We start from the raw sequence: 19806 nt of genomic DNA on the forward strand, positions 1-19806 counted from the left end.
CTTGTTTGGAGAGCACCCTTACTTATTTAACAACTTGCTTAGCATTTTTTGCTTGTGTGCAGAAGTGGCCAAGTCCAACACACGTGGATTCACTGTGAAATGTATTCCTCAAGGCCCGGCACCCTCTGGGTGCCTATCATTCCATCTCCTTCAGGAAACTTCGGTGAGCTTACTACTCTACTACTCTGCTGTTCTATGTCCCTGACCATGCTGCTGAGAGAATGGAAGGTTATGTCCATGGTTCCTGGATGGCCTGTTCTTCAGAACTGTTATTTCCTGGTAACATTTTAGCAAGCCTCTAATTATTTCAAGGCCAATACATCCTTCAGCTAAATTTTTATAATCATTTAAACATAAGTCATAATCCTTCTAGTAGTACATACCAGTAATTTTCAAGCTCATTTTATCAAAAAGTATCTTTAAGCAGGTGACCCCTATTGCAAATAAGTCTAGTGTAACAATAAATAGCTGCAGTTCTGGTTGAAGTGGCAGTAGGGCCCTCTCCTTCTCCATCTCTGCAGGGTCTCTGTGGTATTATCACAGATCTCTAAGGCTCTGAAAAACCCAGTTGGAAAACCACTGGTCTGTTTTCTAGGTCACAGTAAATAACAGTGGCTTGTATATCACTTTACAAATTCAATTTAAGCATAGTATTAAGTCATACCTTAAATGTATCTGCAACATATATTGCTCAAAGAACCCTGATGTAAATTCTTAGGTACAGTGAATAATTATAGCTGTTCTATCCATTTTTTAAGTTTAGAGTTTTTACACATTGAGCTTCCTTAATTCAGGCACCCAAGGAAGGAATGAAAGCAGTTCCATTTTTGCCAGTCTTACAATCACCATATTTCCCTTCTGTGCATTCTTCAACCAACAGATGTCACTAAAGATACCGTTACCCAGAGGCAAAGGGAGGGCACGATCAGACAAATGGACACTGAGCACAAAAACACCCAGTCCTTAAAACTGAGAAGCAGGTTTCCAAAGTAATAACATTTATTACACTGCATGCAACATTTTAACCAAAAATTTAAGAAAGAAATTTATTTTATTAAGTTGCTTGGGCTGAATGGATCATAGCACTAAATTTTGAAATACATGTTCTTGAAGCAATTTAAAACTCATTAGAAGTAATAGGCTTGGGCTAGTAGAAAATGTGGTAAAATCTAATCCTCATCCAAATGTTACCTGGGCTGCACAAACAGGAAATTGTTTTGTGCTACTGTGGCTAACCTCATTGCTGACCCTGAGCTGTAACGGCAAGAGCAGCTGAGAGCTGAAGCAAAATTAAAAACTTACATCAAAGTATATCATGACAGAATGTAGATAAATAAAACAGCATATCAAAAGTATTATTTTCTGCCAGTCTCACTGAGAAGCGAGGTGGAGGTAGTCCACAAAACATGTAACAAATCAGGCGCATCTGGAAATGAGTCCTGCCCCCTCTGCACTGCCTCAATCATCGACGGCACAAACACTGCCCACGACAGATGAGCAGAGAAGAAACCCAGTGAGGATGGAACAGAAGGGATCCCAGAATGTTCTGGCCTCTTTCCTCCATAGGTTTCCCCGTCCTTCACCTTGGCTTACCCAGAAAATAAGTAATGCTGGCTCTTCTGTACCCTTCTAGCCATTTTTTTTCCCTTACCTTCCAGACTCCTGGATGGCAGCCATAGGATCTCCCTTCAATGAGCATATCAGAATCTCCAGAGGTAAAAGCATGAGTAATAAAATATTACACAAGATAAAGACAGACAAAATCAGCTTGGCTGATCAGGGCCAGCACGTGGAATCAGTGAAAGCTGAAAAAGATTTTTCTGCTACTCTGTGTAATAAAGTGCCTGGGTCAAAGTCACTGGTAACAAAGTTGAAGGTTATTTTTCTATTGAGCCTTCATTTCCTTTAAGTTTTAGGATAAAAATCATCATACCTTAAAGAACAGTGCTTCATCAAAAATACCCTAGGTACAATCTTCATGTGGCAACTCCCAAGTGGCAGAAAGGAATATGGAAAGCCTACTGTCTGAAGTTACACAGACTTTGAATGAAATTCCCATTTGACTATTTGCTAACTGTGTATTATTTGGCAAATCTTTAACCTCTATGAGCTTCAATTTCTTCATAACAGTAAACACAGTAGTTAACTTATCTAAGGCCTTTCCATGCACTATGTAACTGAATCCTCATAAGCACCTTATAGACTTCCCTGGTGGAGCAGACAGTAAAGACTCCACCTGCAACGCAGGAGACCAGCATTTGATCCCTGGAACAGGAAGATCCCCTGGAGAAGGGAATGGGCAACCCAGTCCAGTATTCCTGCCTGGAGAATTCAATGGACAGAGGAGCCTAGCAAGCCACAGTCCACAGGGTCACAAAGAGTCGAACATGACTGACTAACACAACAATCCTAACTAGACAGAGAGGTCAGTAGGTATTCATCATTTCTAATTTTATATATGAGAAAACTAGGATAAGGAGTGTCTGAGTTGAAGGTCATGGAATTGATACTTGCTGGTTACTAGAACTGGTACTCAGATCTTTTAATCTCCCCAAACTTGTTTTTTCTTAAGATATCATGCTTTTGGGAAAAGGTCCAGGCACAGGTCTTTGTATGATAAGACACTAAAAGCAATTAGACGTACCCTGAAAACACAACAGAAGCTTTACAAAATTCTGTAGAATCTGTTTCTAGGTATTCAAAAAGAAGTATGAGAATCACAGGTAACTTCTGAGGCCAAACATAGAGTTGGCTGCTGATTTGGGAAAGGGAGACAGACAGGCAAAAAAGAAGAGGACAAAGAAAAGGAGGGCCCAGGGCAACATCCCTCACGGAGAGTACTGTGAGGAGTCCAGCCTGTGGGCAGTATTCAATCAGCGTGGAACACCAACCAAAGATTCTTATCTATGTGGCATTCCCTGGCTACAGAAAGATCTCAAACAGTTGAGAATTCCACTGATGAAGCTGTCAGAGTTGGCAAGCAGAAAAAAATTACCAATGTTTTTTACTATAATTGAATAGGACAATCATTTCTGTAGAACGCTGATTCTAAGGGTGTGGTGCCCTCAAATTCCCTGCAGTGAAATATTTACTGCTCTTTACCAGGGTATTTCCCCCAGGTTCAGAGTCAGTGGCCCACTGGTTTAAGCACTCTTTGACCCAATATACTCAACTCCCTAAGGTAAATTTTAGCAATTTTCAATATGCTGTAATTTTTCCATATTCTATTTCAATATTGTATCTATAGTGTATTCCCTTTGCCTACTGACACTAAAGTTTTAGCTAAAAGAAATTAATCAGGTTTGTAAGGCAAGATCTGTGGTCAAAGGCATACTGCTTGTTTTTCCTGATGTCAATATGATAGCTACCCAGCTTTTTGCACCCGTTATCTACTTCACAAATTCATACAGATATGAAGTTTCAAAAGAACAAAATAACTAACATCTTTCTTTCCTCCAAAGAGATAAAAGTTATATTGCAGAGACAAATATGGAAAAGAATACTCACCATAAGTGCAAATCATTTTACTAGCTTCTCTGAAGAGAAGAATTCCATTAGGAGATGATACATCAAAATTCAAACGCTGGGATCTGAGAAATACAGCAAAAATTTAGACTACATGTACAGATAAAGAAACAAAATATAGGATTAAAATACCCAGAATTCTCATTTATTAGAAGTAGCAACAGTACAATTATCCCTTTTTAAAAGTATCATTCCATTAAGCAAGTGTTGACAAAATGTATGTACTAATGTTTTACTAAACATACTAGGACAATACAATTATTTTCATTTATTTGCTCATTCAAATAATTCATCTTTTATCTGTCAAAACGATATCCTGACATCCTACATTACAGACCTCTTAGCACCCTTTCGTTTCATGCAAATGTCTGATAGATAATAAGAAAAAAAAACCCAAGTATATAAGCTTATTATATAGATAAGATTTACATTTGAGATCTCCTGTAGTGCCTAATATACATCTTTAAAACAAATGATAATAAAACAGGAAATCTAAGTACCTTTAATACTGCTCATATGCATAATGGATCATCTGATACTTCAAGCATATTTCAAACACATTAAATTACATACGGGGCTACAGTTTCCACTGCACATAGCTCAAGTAAAGAGAAACAAATCCCAGAAGTTCTAAATGAGAACAATTTTACTTCCCTAGTTTCTGACAGGTGAGGGGACAGTCTGAAAAGGGCAAAGGACCAATATGCCATCCTGGCATAATATTTGCTTTTTAAACATCATTTTGACTTTAGTTGGCTCTAATCTGCCTTGCTGCTCTGCTTTCAACAAATAATCATATATTTCTAAAAGGATCAGTAAAAATATGAAACACATCATAGCAAAGAAACACCAGGAAGCAAAGATATTTTGCTAAGGAACAGAATATACTGATAGTTCTGTGTTTTCAAAATGCTTTAGAATTATGTGCAATTATAACTTATTAGAAGTGCTATTAGAAACATTTGATTGTTGACATACAATCCCGATTAAAGAAATGTATATACATAATTCACATTAAGTTTCAGAGAAATATAAACAAGATAACATCTTCTGATATTATAAATTTTTGCCAGGTAGTTCTGAGAACAATTGTGCTAGATATGAATTATCCATCTATGGCAGACATAAAATATACAATGTAATTTTTTTTTCTTTAGTATTAAATGTTTTGTCAGTAATGTACTATTATCTTCCTGAAAAACAGTAATAAAAACTAAATTTCTAATATAAAATATATAGACACCCTTTCTTTAGTCTTTAAGGCACCTAGAGAACAGTTTTTTAAAAACCTAACAGCTTTCAAAAGAATAATACTCACATTTATTTATTTGCCAGGTCTTTTTCCACCTCTGGTTTTAAAATTTTTAAATTATTGCTATGAAACACTCAGCACCAGAGATTAAATTAGAGATGCAATCCATACTCCTTCCCTGTCTGGATATCTCCCTTCCGACATGCAGTTTACAAAGAGGAACTGATGAAACAGGATCGCTACGCGACAGGTAATCCAGTGCTAAGCCATATTCATAATGACACATTGTAAAGTGGTAAAACCAATTAGCTTATTGCAGTGTTTCTCTTTCAGCTACACCTTTGTTAATATTTATATGCAGAGAACCTGAATCTCTGCTTCTCTGTGCAAATCACAAGGTTAACCAGGCAACTTCTGAGAAGTGTTGTAGTTGCTATTTAAATAAAAATTGTGAGTGCATAAATCAACCACATACGTGCATTTTAGCACAAAGGAAGAAGGATACCTTAAAAGTCAAAGCAGAGACAATCCCCAGGGCTTTTTGAGACAAACTGTATGTCCATCAATTGCTCTGGGAGCCTCATCCACAAAATAAAGCATCTCAACTCAGAGACCTCTCAGCTCCTTTTCTCCTCTACAGAAAACAGTGAAACAGTTAAAACCAGCCTTCCTCCATTTCATGCTTTTGAATCTTTTAAATAATGATGGCTGTGGCCTTCCAACTTTTCCCCCAGTTGCCAGAGTCCCCATATACATCTAATTCTTTCTCCCCAAAGGTTTCAACCTTGTATCTCTAATTCTATTGACTTCACTGACCATTTTAAGTTTTGGTTCCTAGGTTCTTGCTAAGCCTTAAACATACACACACTAGGCAGGAAAGTCTGATCTCATGCTACCAAATAGTAGACTACTTTTCCACTTGTTTGTCACACCTCTTACCTGTTTTGCATTAGTTCTGCCATAAGTTTTAAGATGGGAGTTGTACATGCTGGCTCTCTATACCACTGCCCAATAGCCCTCTGAAGAATAGGAAGATATGTTGGGTACCTGTTATGAAGCCTGTTAAAGAATTTAAGGGTCAAAAGAAATATTGTTCCTGAAAATTGGTGCCACTGAAAAAGAAAAAAAAGGAATCCACATTTCTTCTATGTGTAGCATACTTATGAAGTACCATGTAAGCAACATGTGATATTTACAGCATTATACTTAATATTGTAGGAAAGGAAAATAAATTTAGTTCATGAAGGTAAAAACATTTGAATTGCTATTATCCGAGTTTCTTGCACATCAAATTACTGAAAAAAAAGGTGTTTATTATATAACTTTTATCAATAAAATACATAACATTAGAAAGTGAAAGTGTTAGTAACTCATTCATATACGACTTTTTGTGACCCCATGAACTGTAGTCGGCCAGGCTCCTCTGTCCATGGAATTCTCCAGGCAAGAATAGTGCAGTGGGTTGTCATTCCCTTCTCCAGGGATTTTCCCAACGCAGGGATGGAACCTGGGTCCCCTGCATTGCAGGTAGATTCTTTACCACTGTACCAGAAGGGCACAGTAAATAGTAAACCCCGTGAATTTATCTCCTGGCTTAGAAATTATCTACATACATTCTTTTTCCTTTTTAAAAAATTATTGACTTAATCAGCTGTTTAGTTTCACTGTAGCCCCAAGGAACATCTGGGATGATAGCTTGAAGAAAAGCTTTCAGTTCAGTTCAGTTCAGTTCAGTCAGTCAGTCATGTCGAACTCTTTGCAACCCCATGGACTGTAGCACGCCAGGCCTCCCTGTCCATCACCAACTCCTGGAGCCTACTCAAACTCATGTCCATTGAGTCGGTGATGCCATCCAACCATCTCATCCTCTGTCAGCCCCTTTTCCTCCTGCCTTCAATTTTTCACAGCATCAGGGTCTTTTCAAATGAGTCAGTTCTTTGCATCAGGTGGCCAAAGTATTAGCATTCAGCTTCGGCATCAGTCCTTCCAATGAATATTCAGGACTGATTTCCTTTGGGATAGACTGGTTGGATCTCCTTGCAGTCCAAGGGACTCTCAAGAGTCTTTTCCAACATCACAGTTCAAAACCATCAATTCTTTGGTACTCAGCTTTCTTCATAGTCCAACTCTCACATCCATACATGACTATTGGAAAAACCATAGCTTTGACTAGACGTACCTTTGTTGGTAAAGTAATGTCTCTGCTTTTTAATATGCTGTCTAGGTTGGTCATAATTTTTCTTCCAAGGAGCAAACATCTTTTAATTTCATGGCTGCAATCACCATCTGCAGTGATCTTAAAGATCGAAAAATAAAGTCTGTCACTGTTTTCATTGTTTCCCCATCTATTTGCCATGAAGTAATGTGAAGAATTGATACTTTTGAACTGTGGTGGTGGAGAAGACTCTTGAGAGTCCCTTGGACTGCAAGGAGATCCAACCAGTCCATTCTAAAGGAGATCAATCCTGGGTGTTCATTTGAAGGACTGATGCTTAAGCTGAAACTGCAATACTTTGGCCACCTCATGTGACGAGTTGACTCACTGGAAAAGACTCTAATGCTAGGAAAGGTTGGGGGTGGGAGGAGAAGGGGATGACAGAGAATGAGATGGCTGGATGGCATCACCGACTCGATGGACATGAGTTTGAGTGAACTCCGGGAGTTGGTGATGGACAGGGAGGCCTGGCGTGCTGTGATTTATGGGGTCGCAGAGAGTCAGACACGACTGAGTGACTGAACTGAACTGAATGGGACTAGATGCAGTGATCTTAAGTTTTCTGAATGTTGAGCTTTAAGACAACCTTTTCACTCTCCTCTTTCACTTTCATCAAGAGGCTCTTTAGTTCTTCTTCGTTTTCTGCCATAAGGATAGTGTCATCTGCATATCTGAGGTTACTGATATTTCTCCTGGCAATCTTGATTCCAGCTATGCTTCCTCCAGCCCAGCGTTCCTCATGATGTACTCTGCATATAAGTTAGATAAGCAGGGTGACAGTATACAGCCTTGATGTACTCCTTTCCCTATCTGAAATCAGTCTGTTGTTCCAAGTCTAGTTCTAACTGTTGCTTCTTGACCTGCATACAGGTTTCTCAGGAGGCAGGTCAGATGGTCTGATATTCCCATCTCTTTGAGAATTTTCCAGTTTGTTGTTGGCATAGTCAATAAAGCACAAGTAGATGTTTTTCTGGAGCTCTCTTGCTTTTTCAGTGATCCAGTGGATGTTGGCAATTTGATCTCTTGTTACTCTGCCTTTTCTAAATCCAGCTTGAACATTTGGAAATTCATGGTCCACGTACTGTTGAAAGAAAAGCTTTGGGTAGCTTTAATCTACTTAAGGTCAGTTTGCTAAAAGCAGGCCCATGTACACTAAAGGAGTAATTCTCAAACATCCTCATCAATAGTGAGTGCATGGTTTACATGCCGCTGGTAAGTTCTGAGACCACCAGATCCTGGAAAACTCTGACTCAGCTCCACTGGTCCTTTACCCACAACTGGCCTCCTCCTTACCAAATGCACATTGAATATAAAATTAAGCCCTAAAACTTCAGCAGAAAAAACCCTTCCTATGCAAGGAGATCCAACCAGTCCATTCTAAAGGAGATCAGTCCTGGGTGTTCATTGGAAGGACTGATGCTGAAGCTGAAACTCCAATACTTTGGCCACCTCATGCGAAGAGTTGACTCACTGGAAAAGACTCTGATGCTGGGAGGGGTTGGGGGCAGGAGGAGAAGGGGACAACAGAGAATGAGATGGCTGGATGGCATCACCGACTCGATGGACATGAGTCTGAGTGAACTCCGGGAGTTGGTGATGGACAGGGAGGCCTGGCGTGCTGTGATTCATGGGGTTGAAAAGAGTCGGACACGACTGAACTGAACTAAACTGATGCTACTACCTTCATTTCCTTTTTCTTTCCTAACTCTGTCTCTTTCTGATGTTTTCTAATATACTTGTCTTTGTTTCAGATGAAAGTGCTGAACTGAATCACTTCATATTGTTCCTTTTCTGTGTGTTACGGGTAGTGACCTCCATGGTGAGGAAGATCACAATTTTCTTCCCTGCTCTTGGAATAAATTTCAAGTTCCCTGGCATGGCAAACAAGGTCCTTATCTGGTCCCTGCCTACCTGTGGTCTCATTTCTAAGTGCTCCTGCCCTTAACTATGGTTCAGGCAGTCAGGCTAAGTCACTTCAGTTGTGTCCGACTGTGCGACACTATGGACAGCAGCCAACCAGGCTCCTCTGTCCATGGGATTCTCCAGGCAAGAATACTGGAGTGGGTTGCCATTTCCTTCTCCAGTGTGTGAAAGTGAAAAGTGAAAGTGAAGTCGCTGAGTCAGGTCTGACTCGTAACAACCCCATGGACTGCAGCCCACCAGGCTCCTCCTTCCATGGGATTTTCTAGGCAAGAGTACTGGAGTGGCTTGCCATTGCGTTCTATGCCTTCAGCCATTCTTAATTCTCAGCAAATCCACTGATGCAGACTCTCCCTTGCCTCCATTCCTCTATATGCTGTTTTTTCTGCCTAATACATTCCAAACTGTATTTCAAGATCTAGCTCAAGTTTTACTTCCCCTGGGATGGTGAAATTTTTTTTTTGTTTTTGGTCAAAAGGCATCAATCTCTTCCTCATCTAAGTTCACTTGAGCACTCTGACCACCACTCTCTTCTTATAACTGTATTACGGCTGACTGCTTGTATTACCCATCTGTTCCATTAGACAGTGAGTTTCTAAAGAGCAAAGACCTGTGTTTGCCCAGTGTGTTCCTGCTTATTCCTGTCTGTCCCTCATATTTCATTAGAGATGTCAATTATTCCAAGAAGCCTCCATGACACCACTCCTAATCCCTCACATCTGAGTGTCTCCTGTATATGGCTCTAGTACCCTAGTGTCCTCTGTGCTAGTACGATCACAGCGCCCCATCCCTCCTATCATACGCGTTTTGAGAGCAGTGCATAGGCAGTTATTGCATGCATGTACCTGGCACAAAATGGATTTCAAAAAACATTTGTTGCAGTAAACATGAGGTGTAGCGTACTTGATTAAACCTACCTATTTGATTTTTTTAAGCTGTGCATTTCACTTTGAAGCTTCAGGAAATACGTCACAAAACATTCAATGAAAATAATCCCTCAAATACCATAAGCGTGTCATGCTCCCTAAAAATGCAAAAAGCAATACTTTTGACCCCCTAGATATACCATATTAAGGCTGTATTTGAATATATAGGAACAATTTACTTAAATATTTATTGAAGGCCTAGTCTATAAACGTCTTATGACTGTTAGACTCTCTAGAGACATCAATGAACCAAACATTAAAACAATCCCTGCCCTCATGGAATTTATATTCTAATAAGATAGAAAATTAAACATATATATGACACATTAAAAAGTACTACAAAGAAAATAAGGCAGAGATGGGAGATAAGTGTGTGTGTGTGTGTGAGGTTTCAGTTGGGTGAAAATGAAAAATACAAAATCAATAAACTTGATTATTAACTCTATTTTGGCTATTGTCAGATAACTTAGTTTTATTTTTTCTATGGATTAGAAATCTGTTGCTTTTTGTTTTTTAGATAGATGGTAAATGCTATGTGCTGTGTACTGTGCTAGGGGCCAGGGATCCAGAGATAAGTAATACATGGCTTTTATTCCTGTGAATCCATGCTTCAGAATGGGTGGTAAACAAATAGGAATGCTCTGAGTGCCAAGATTCTGAAGCAGTGTTGGAGGAGTACAAATGAGAAAATACTGCACCAAGACAGCTGAGCACAAACTCAGTGCTCATGAGTGGGAAGGACCTGGAGACTCATCAGGAGACCGAAAAGACCCAAATCTCAGAACCTAAGAATATCACAAGCACCAGAAGTCCCTTTGCAAAGCATTCTGAAGACATCAGGGCCATCATATTTTTCAGAGCACACTGTATTCTCTATGGGATCAGGCCTGGGGATATGAGAGGATGTTCCCTTTTATGTGTGGAATGAGAGTAGGGCCAATTCTAATATGCTTCTGACAGAGGTGACTGCCACAGAGAAAATGAGTGATTACTGGAAGGCAGAGTCGAGGTCTACCAAGCAGGGAGGTTAAAGGGCTTCAGAGTGAGAGTCCCAGACTCAGATTACAGGGTGAGAATCAGAACCCACTTGAGGAGATTAATTTTCCGGTGGCCTTGTGAGAGCTACGTATATATGTAAGAAAGTATAAATTAGTAAAAATGTAATTCTTTTTCTCTGAGATTTCACAGTAGAGAAAGCATCCTAGTATACTAGAAGGCAACAAAAGAACTTTTGTTAAAACTTTTAGGAGATAAGTGTGTGAGGATGTGGTTCCAGAACAGAAATAGGCTGCCAGTTCAGAGCTTATTGTTAAAGTATTCCCTGAATGTGAACCATCCATATCTTTGTTCATGGAGGCAAGTGATGCTCGGAAGCCTTCTGGCAGATGCCTATCTATCTTTCAACACCTAGCTCAACTTTTACCTCCCTGGGGAACCTACTTCTTGCCCCAAACACCAACCTCTTCTTCTTCAAAGTTCATATGATCCTTGGCATGCGTCTTCGTTACAATACATTGATGGTTTATTAGTTATTTATTACAGCCACCAGATTATGAGCTTCTAATGAGCAATCCACTTTACTCATTCTTATAAAAAGCAAACATTTTATTAATTTCTCATGCTTAGCACAATGTACTAAAAAAAAAAATCCTGCTGAATAGCATATTTTCAGGGTTACTTTATTCCCTATTTCAGTTTGTCCAACACACTGCTAACTATTTTCTTCTTGAAATACAATTGTGATTCCGTTAGTCAATCAAAACTATTAATTACTTTATACCATCTATGGAGTAAGTTTTTCAGTTCCTTAGCCTGATAGTCAAGGGTCCCAGACAACCTGTGTCCAACCATAAAATAAGTGGTATCTTTGACAAAACATCTTTTCCACTACTCTCCTTCCTAAGTCTGTACTTAGACCAACAGAAAACTTCTTGCTTCACAATTCTAATAGTCCAATCCTACTTATTTGCTAAGACTCAGAGAGATATCTTCACTTTTACAGAGACTTTTCTGATGCCCCAGATAAATGCAATTACTTTATTTATATCTTTTTTATGACACTTACCATCGTCTATATTTTATTACACTCATTTAGGTAGTTACCTGACTCTATTAAACCATAAGCTCATTTTGGGGTAGGATCTAAGAAAAATCTACATCCCTCATGAATATTAGCACAGTTAGGGAAGTATGTTGGATAGGTGAGCAAATCAGATTCCTTTGTCTCATTCCAAATTAGGGAAAGGAACTCACAACAGTGATGGAGTGTATTTACTTTGTGCCAGACACTGTACAAGCCTAGATATGCACACATATATAGGTATATATAAGTGAAAGTGAAAGTGAAGTCGCTCAGTCGTGTCCAACTCTTTACGACCCTGTGGACTGTAGTCTACCAGGCTCCTCCATCCATGGGATTCTCCAGGCAAGAATACTGGAGTGGGTTGCCATTTCCTTCTCCAAGGTATATATATGTGTGTGTGTATATATATATATTAGTCCACTCACTTCTTATAACATACCTGAGAGATAAATATTATTAGCCCTGTTGTATGGAGGAGAAAACTGTGATTCTGAGACATTAAGTAATTTACCAAAAACCCCACAGGTTGTTAAGTGGTAAAATCAGGCCTGGAACCTAATATTGTTCTATTTCAAAGTTGTTTTCTCACCCCGTACAAACCTCATGGTCTTGACTGATCTTTGTATAATATGTTTATGCATATTAATCAACAGTACTGACGGCATGCCTGAAAGCAGTGCACTCAAAGACCACAATTACGACAGTGAAAAGAATGAGCGTGAGGAAATGCATCACACGCACTCCTTTTTTTTTTCAGTTTCCTGCTGGACTTTCGATACTTAGGTCTGTGTAGAGCTGGGAAAAGCTTAAACAAGGTGACTAAGTACACTGCAAGGTAAGATGCTTTTCACTGTTGCAATCTCACTGTAGGGGCAAAGAAGTAGCAGTGATTCTTCTTCAGTTCTTGAGTAGTGGCACAATTTATCAACATGGTTGCTGTGAAGTTCCAGGCAATTTAGGCTTGGAAGGACAGAGTGATAAGCAATGTAGTTTGTGTACCAGTTAATGCAGTCAGTGTTATAGAAATGCTTTAAATTAAACAGCTAACCACTAAAATAGCATTTTATCAAATAATCACCATAAATAAAACGCAGTTTGACTTTAAGATGACATGTGCTTTTATAGGATGTTTCTTCTGCATCCTAAGGACTATACAGAAAATTAAAGAACACACATTTTTTTGTGGATAAAAGGCAAATAAACTTTCCCCAGCAGTAATGTGAGAACCATCACTGACGGTTTGACATATCAATATTTCAGGAAGAATAAATGACTTTCATATCTATGTTTTTTTAAAAATCATATACTTACTCATTTTTATATTACTAGAATACTTTGGAAAGAATCTGTACTTTATCACCTGAAACTGCTTAAAGTATTTCAAAATATTTTAATAAAGCTCTTTGAATTATCAAATAATGTAACTTTTAAACAAATTTTACTATTATTATAAATATTTGCTCTTCATCACTTGCCCAAAGGAAAACTATAAATCTTGCCTCAACTGAATGAACACCATTTATCATATTCATTTTGTTGTCAATACAATTATGAAAAGCCTTTGGCCTTTTCCCAAGGAAGCTGATTTGCTACTGAAACTCAATTATTATAAGCAAGGCTGGTACCAAGCCACCTCGTGTGGCAATCAAACATAACTTCCTGCTTAACTGACACTTCGCCCTCTGTCCCTGACCCTAATAACATTGATGTCTATGGGCAAAAGGAGGAGACAGTGGTTTCTAGTCCAAAACAAAACATAAATCTCAAGGTTTTCCCGTTTGCTATTTTCTGCCATCTGCTGGACAAAAGTTTCATTTCTGATAGGTGCCCAAAAGAAGGAGCTAAGTGAGGAAATGAAAAGGGCTTAATCAAAAAGTTAAATTATAATATGTTCTATAAATTTTAGGCAGTACCAATTATGACAGATATTTCTATTCTTTGATGGTAAGGGGAATGTTCTTATCTTAACGCTTGGTTAAGATTATTGATGAGGAAAACGTGAAGCATTAATTGTTGGACATCCTATAATTGTAGTTAGTTTCAAGATAATCATCAATTTTAAAGTGCCAAAATGAAGTTTTAGTAATTTTTGAAATAAATTAGAGTTTTTGCTTTGTGAGCTTCTATTTGTGTTTAGAGAAATGAGTCATACGTAATTCATTTATTCTTCATGGTTAAAAGAGTTGTATGACTTTCCATGTTAAAGTCTACAGTCTGCACATGATTTCCTGATACAAAGACATACATGATTTCTCAATGGAAGGAAATTCTTATCTCTAACCCTTCTATGGACACACAAATCTGATGAGGTAGGTTTTAATAGTAAGTAAAAATGTAAGTCAGTATTCAAAAAAAGCTTTCTCAGAGTAGCTTTGTCTACCTATTCTTTGGAGAAGGGCATAGCAACCCACTCCAGTATTCTTGCCTGGAGAAGTCCATGGACAGAGGAGCCTGGTGGGCTATGGTCTGAGGGGTTGCAAAGAGTCGGACACGACTAAGCACTGCTGCTGCTGCTGCTGCTGCTAAGTTGCTTCAGTCGTGTTCGACTCTGTGCGACCCCACAGACGGCAGCCTACCAGGCTCCCCCGTCCCTGGGATTCTCCAGGTAAGAATACTGGAGTGGGTTGTCATTTCTTTCTCCAATGCATGAAAGTGTAGCATGTGGATATCTCCCTAAAATGTGCCCAGATCCTGTTATGTTTTTGCCATAAATGTGCCATCAGCTGAAGACTGTCTTTAACAAGTTTCTTTTGCAGTTTATGAGGGAGGTTTGATAAAAAGGGTTTGAAAAGAGCAACTGAGAAATAATGTCACTTAAAAACTAAGTTGTTTAAGGTTACAGAATTTCTCTTATGCACTGATGGTTTCCTGTATTGAACACAAAGGCATGAAAACATTACGTTACTTATATAATTTGCATAAACATCACTTTCTGTTAAGATCAAACAGGATTCATGTAATACTGTTAAAACAATATTAACAGTAACATCTATGATTACCCATTATGTTCCAGACATATTAATACAAAGTGCACTGCCTATTTCTATGGTTACAATAAGCCATGATACTGGATGTCTCTTTTTTTAGATGAGGAAATTCAGAGAGGTGAAAAAAATTGCCAAAGTTTACACAGCAAATGGAGATCTAGGAATTCAAGCCAGGTCTGCCTAACACCAAATCCATGCTCTTTTTACTCATAATGATGAGGCATTTCTGTCGGGGGATTTTGTTTCCTTAATTTTTTTGCTGTCTGTACTAAGCCTTGGCAGTGGTAAATTCAAATTTTATATCAAGTGAAAAATCCTAACCATTTATTTTCCCCTTTTCTTGTCCATTAATGTTTTCATGATGATGAAACACTATAGCGTGATGAATAAGCCTCAAAGAGAAAAAGTGAAATCAGTTCTGCTATTTGAGATAGAGTAAAAATCCAAATCCTTTAGAAAATGCCAAATGGTAGGCTTCATTGATCTTGATTTAAAGATGTTAGCCCAAGAATCCCCACAACCCCCACATAAACAATCATTTGGGGATGTGATTTTTAAGTTGTCAATATTTAATGGCACCAAAAAAGTGACCTCTCGGAGCTGGGTCTCCAAGTGCTGTGCTCAGTTATCTGTACTGCTGCCACTGTGCTGTAATTTTTAGCTGATTACACATTAGTTCATTTAGCTTTGTTTCCTCTTCCCTACTGTGCCATACTATCAAACGAAAGCCAGGGGCCTGGCATCCCTCTGTGCACAGAGCTGGTACTGTCACAGTGTAATAAGGATACATCCAGTCAAACAGCATGGTGTAGCTGGTCTTTGTGTTCAGTGCAAAGGCAATCCCTCGAAGATCTCTTGCCAGCCCGATCAACATACGCTGTCAGTGGGAAAGAGACACAGTAATTGATTTTCACGTTAGCACAGAGCAGATGGAGTAATAATCAGGCAATAATGACCACATATCTGATTTTGATTCATTAGCTAAAATGTCTCGCTCAGATTTCTTTCTATAGAAAGCCATAGACTTTTTAAGCAAACAGACCATCAGATCTGCTGACCAAATCTGCTTCTTATAAATTGAGCTAAGTCATAATTCCAGTGGCATAGAAACATTTAGATTAGCATATTTTTTCCTGAATAATGCCAAATTAGAATTAAAAAAAGAGGACCGATAATTCCACAAAACAGAAATGTACAGGGTCTAGACATTATAAAAAAAAATCTGAACTACACTGGCTTGTAAGAAATCAGTCCCACTATGCAATCTGGAGTCTAACCTGAAAGTACACTGACATTTAAAGATCCCTAAGGAATATTCTCAGTAACTCAGGACAACATAAAACTGGCCAGATGACCTATTGGTACTGTGACATACCCAGAATGGCACTCACATTCCCCAAGCAAGGAAAAGAGTTCTTCAATATCAGAGTACTTACATTTAAACCCAGCTTTACTTCTTAACTGTAAGACTTTAAAGCAAGGCAATTTATCAGTCTCAGTTTTCTCATCTCTAAAATGGGCTAATAATGTCTTTCTTACAGAAGTAGAATCAGGAATAAATTTATATAAAAATGCTTAACAAGAGACTGATACATACATAAATGTTCCATAAATACTTAGCTTTCGAGAAAACAAAACAAAAATTTGACTCTTAAAAGAGATTTGATTTTACTCTTAATTAAGTTGTCCTTAGGATGCTGTTTGGGCAGAGAGAAAGAAAACCCATGAGCAGATGCTAGAATGTCAGAACAAAGAGTACAAATACACACAACTGTGAAACAAAGGGGCGCAGTAACTGAGATACGCAACTGTGATCTCTGAAGATGCTGCTCTCAGTGGAGACACTCTGCTAGAAAACGGTCTCTGAACTTTTTTTTAGTCAGATTTTCTTTTCCCTCATACTTTGGTAACAAATGAAAATCTCTATAGGAGGGCATTTAAATTAGCATTAAGTATCTGGAAGTGAATCCTGACCATCATTTAATGGCTAAAAAATTTCAAAATAGGAAATAGTTTATCTGTCACAAAGATCTGCAATTTTTGATTCCCTGCCCTCCCATGCCCCATACCTAAAAGGTGGCTCAATATAACCAGAAGTATTTTTATAGGAATATTCAGTTTCTATACTGAGTAACCGCTTATAGAATGATGGTAATCTGAATTTCTGAATCTGTAAACCCTGAATGTGTGTTTCTGTTTCTTTAAATAACTTATTCCTTTTCCTTTCATAAACTTACCAGTACTTATTTTTCTATAATCGGCTCGTCTCTCTGTAGTTCTCTCATATGATTGCTACTTTAAAAAAACAAAAAAAACAAAACAAAACACATTGTGCCTCTTATGGAACCCATTTTCATCACCTGGAACCTTTCTCCTCTTTCTCAGCTTTCCATGTTTCTTGCAGCTTCCAGAACAAAATAAGCTTCTAAGAAGTCTTCTTTGAACAACTCTATTCTAATTCTCTTTGCAGTCTTCCTATGGAAGTGGCCTTTTTGGGTTCTATTTTTATTATGCACACTTACAGGTTATAGGCTACTCTTTAAATAATCTTAAGTTTTCACATATATATAAGGTACTCACCATTCAACTCTAAACCGGTCAATAGGAAAAATGAGTTTTAGTTTGTGTCTAGTGTAAAAGGCTCTAAAAATATTTTAGACAATCCTTATTACACAAAAAGGTTAATGCTTATTTTATCACAAATTTTTCTTTCCTAAAAGATGCGAAGTTAATAGAAGGGCTCAAATCTATGAAATTATATCAATGTTCAATATTAGGAAATGTTACTACAAAGCAAAGAAAGCATATTACAATATAGTAACTATGTTTTCAATAGATTCAGTTGAGCGGGAAAATGCAGTGCTAATGCGAGAAACAGATTTATCATGCTCAATTTTTTATCTCAAAGCAGCAATAGTACTGAAATAATCTATGCAGATGCTCAAACAACACTAAAGAAGTACTTTCTTGATAGTCAAAGCATACCCAGTTCTGGTAAACTGACAAGGAAAACTGTTAACTAGTTCAACCAGGCTACCAAACAATCTCAGAGAGCGAGCGGTGATCTGACTGAAATTTAGGGGAGGAAGAGGCACGATTTACCATCTCATTTAAAACAGTGGAAAGAGGTTTATTTCAAAAGTTACCTTTCTCCTATAGCTAGTCATACTTGATTAGTCTGAAAAACGAGAGATCCTGATAAAGTGAGGCTGCTTAGGGGACTGGGCAGGTCTGGGGTGCCTAATCCTCAGGATCCTTTCTGGGACAGTTCAAGGAGAAACTGCTTGGTGTTCCAGCCTCCTGCATGGTGAACGGTTGTCTGTGTGCCAAGTGTGAGATGGATGGGCTGGGAAACAGCTGAAATGCAACTCCTTCCACCCTGACCCCCAAAACAGGGTTTCTAATGGAAAGTCTGACAGACCCTTTACAGTAGTGGCACTACTGGGGGCAGCTATAATATTATCCTCATAATTCTACTATATAATAACAGCAAAGCAAAAGAAGGTGAAGGGTCATTGTGCTTTGTCTTTAGAATTAAGATGGCTGTCTTCATCCTTACAGCATACTCTTAATTCTGGAGACACATCTTAATAACCTCTAAATAGTTCCAACAAAAGAGCCGTGTCAGAGGAATGAGCAGGCCCCAAGGTGTTTCAACTGGAGTGTTTTCATCTGCCTTTATTGCTCTATCCCTCTCCAGAATTAAGGCAATAACCTGTGATAAATTATTCAGGAACTGCTACAGGGATCAAAGCAAAATCATTCTGTTAAAGTGCTGTTTGCAACATTTGGCACTTAGTGCGAAAACTTTTAATGTGCGCATGCTGAAAATCTAGGATTTTAAATAATTCAACATTGTGGAGTTTTTACGAAGGGACTAAAGATAGCAGGTTCCCATTTAACTGCTCCTTTTCCTCCTGGAAGTTTTCATTCATTTTCCTTAAAACCAATGACGTCATGGCCAAATCAAAAATGATGCATGGGTAGTCAGGGTATTGGGCTGTATTTTACCAAGGGTACAATTATAGGGGGAAACATTTACTGTGAACTAATGCTTTAGAGTCAGGGTTTGTCATGGCAGTTTCTTCCTTTTCCCCTTTACTTGGAAAAGAAAAACCCAAGACAAAAATTCAATGTTCTCTTCAATTTTATTAGGACTAAGTAAGAAAACAAAGCTATAAATTTAGGAGTTTTACAGCATTTCCTCCTCTCACAACCATATTTCAGTTTGGCAATGTAGGTCCTTAATGTTTGTGCTCATCCTGAAATTTGCATTTGAAAAATATCTATAAACAGGGAGTTAGAAAATCCTGGTAAGGGCTGCAAATTAAATGAATTTGGCAGTCCTGCGGCATTTTCATAGAGATATTTTAATAGCATCACCTCCTGTGGATTGGAATACTAAATACTTTATTGAAGAACAAAACAGAACTGTTTTTATCTTTAGTACTTGCAAAATGAAGTACCTGAAAGCACTTTTGCATGTATTATTTATTCATGATCGAAAAATAGCCTTAACCTAATAAATTACATTTAAAAGCATTTAGTGCAAAAGTTTTGTTTATGATAAAGCAACAGATTTAGTTCTTTATCGGTAGCTTAAAGCACCAAGTTTTCTTTATACAAATTAGACAGATGGTGCTTACAGTAGAATTTACTAAAGGTCTGTCACAACAAATGCAGCCAAGCTGCATATTTAATCACTGCAGAATCTTGTCTACCTGCAGCTGCCAACTGCTAATCCAATTTCCCTGATAAATGTGGCAAGAGACACGATCAGCAATAAAGAGCATCTAACTCCATTTTCCTGCAGGGCGTCTTTTGATGAACATTTAGGACGGAAGCACGGAGTGCACTGTGTGGCCTTGGTTCGTGGCAGCTGCATGCATTCTGAGGCA

At 38.2% G+C, this 19806-nt stretch overlaps 1 protein-coding gene across 5 annotated transcripts in view; it reads right to left on the reverse strand.

Moving 5' to 3' along the window:
• The window catches only part of RANBP17 (RAN binding protein 17), a 372874-nt gene that overhangs the window by 64970 nt on the left and 288098 nt on the right, over positions 1–19806 (reverse strand). For all 5 annotated transcript variants that reach the window (XM_055421802.2, XM_055421801.2, XM_088827772.1 and 2 more), the window contains 3 exons: positions 15697–15785; positions 5717–5824; positions 3508–3590 (listed from right to left, as the gene is read on the reverse strand). In XM_055421802.2, the coding sequence (XP_055277777.2) occupies positions 3508–3590; positions 5717–5824; positions 15697–15785 (280 nt within the window). The remainder of the gene's footprint in view (positions 1–3507; positions 3591–5716; positions 5825–15696; positions 15786–19806) is intronic.

Source organism: Moschus berezovskii, chromosome 18 (assembly GCF_049115385.1).
Source record: "Moschus berezovskii isolate FMDL1 chromosome 18, NW_MosBer_1.0, whole genome shotgun sequence".
Lineage (NCBI taxonomy): Eukaryota > Metazoa > Chordata > Mammalia > Artiodactyla > Moschidae > Moschus > Moschus berezovskii.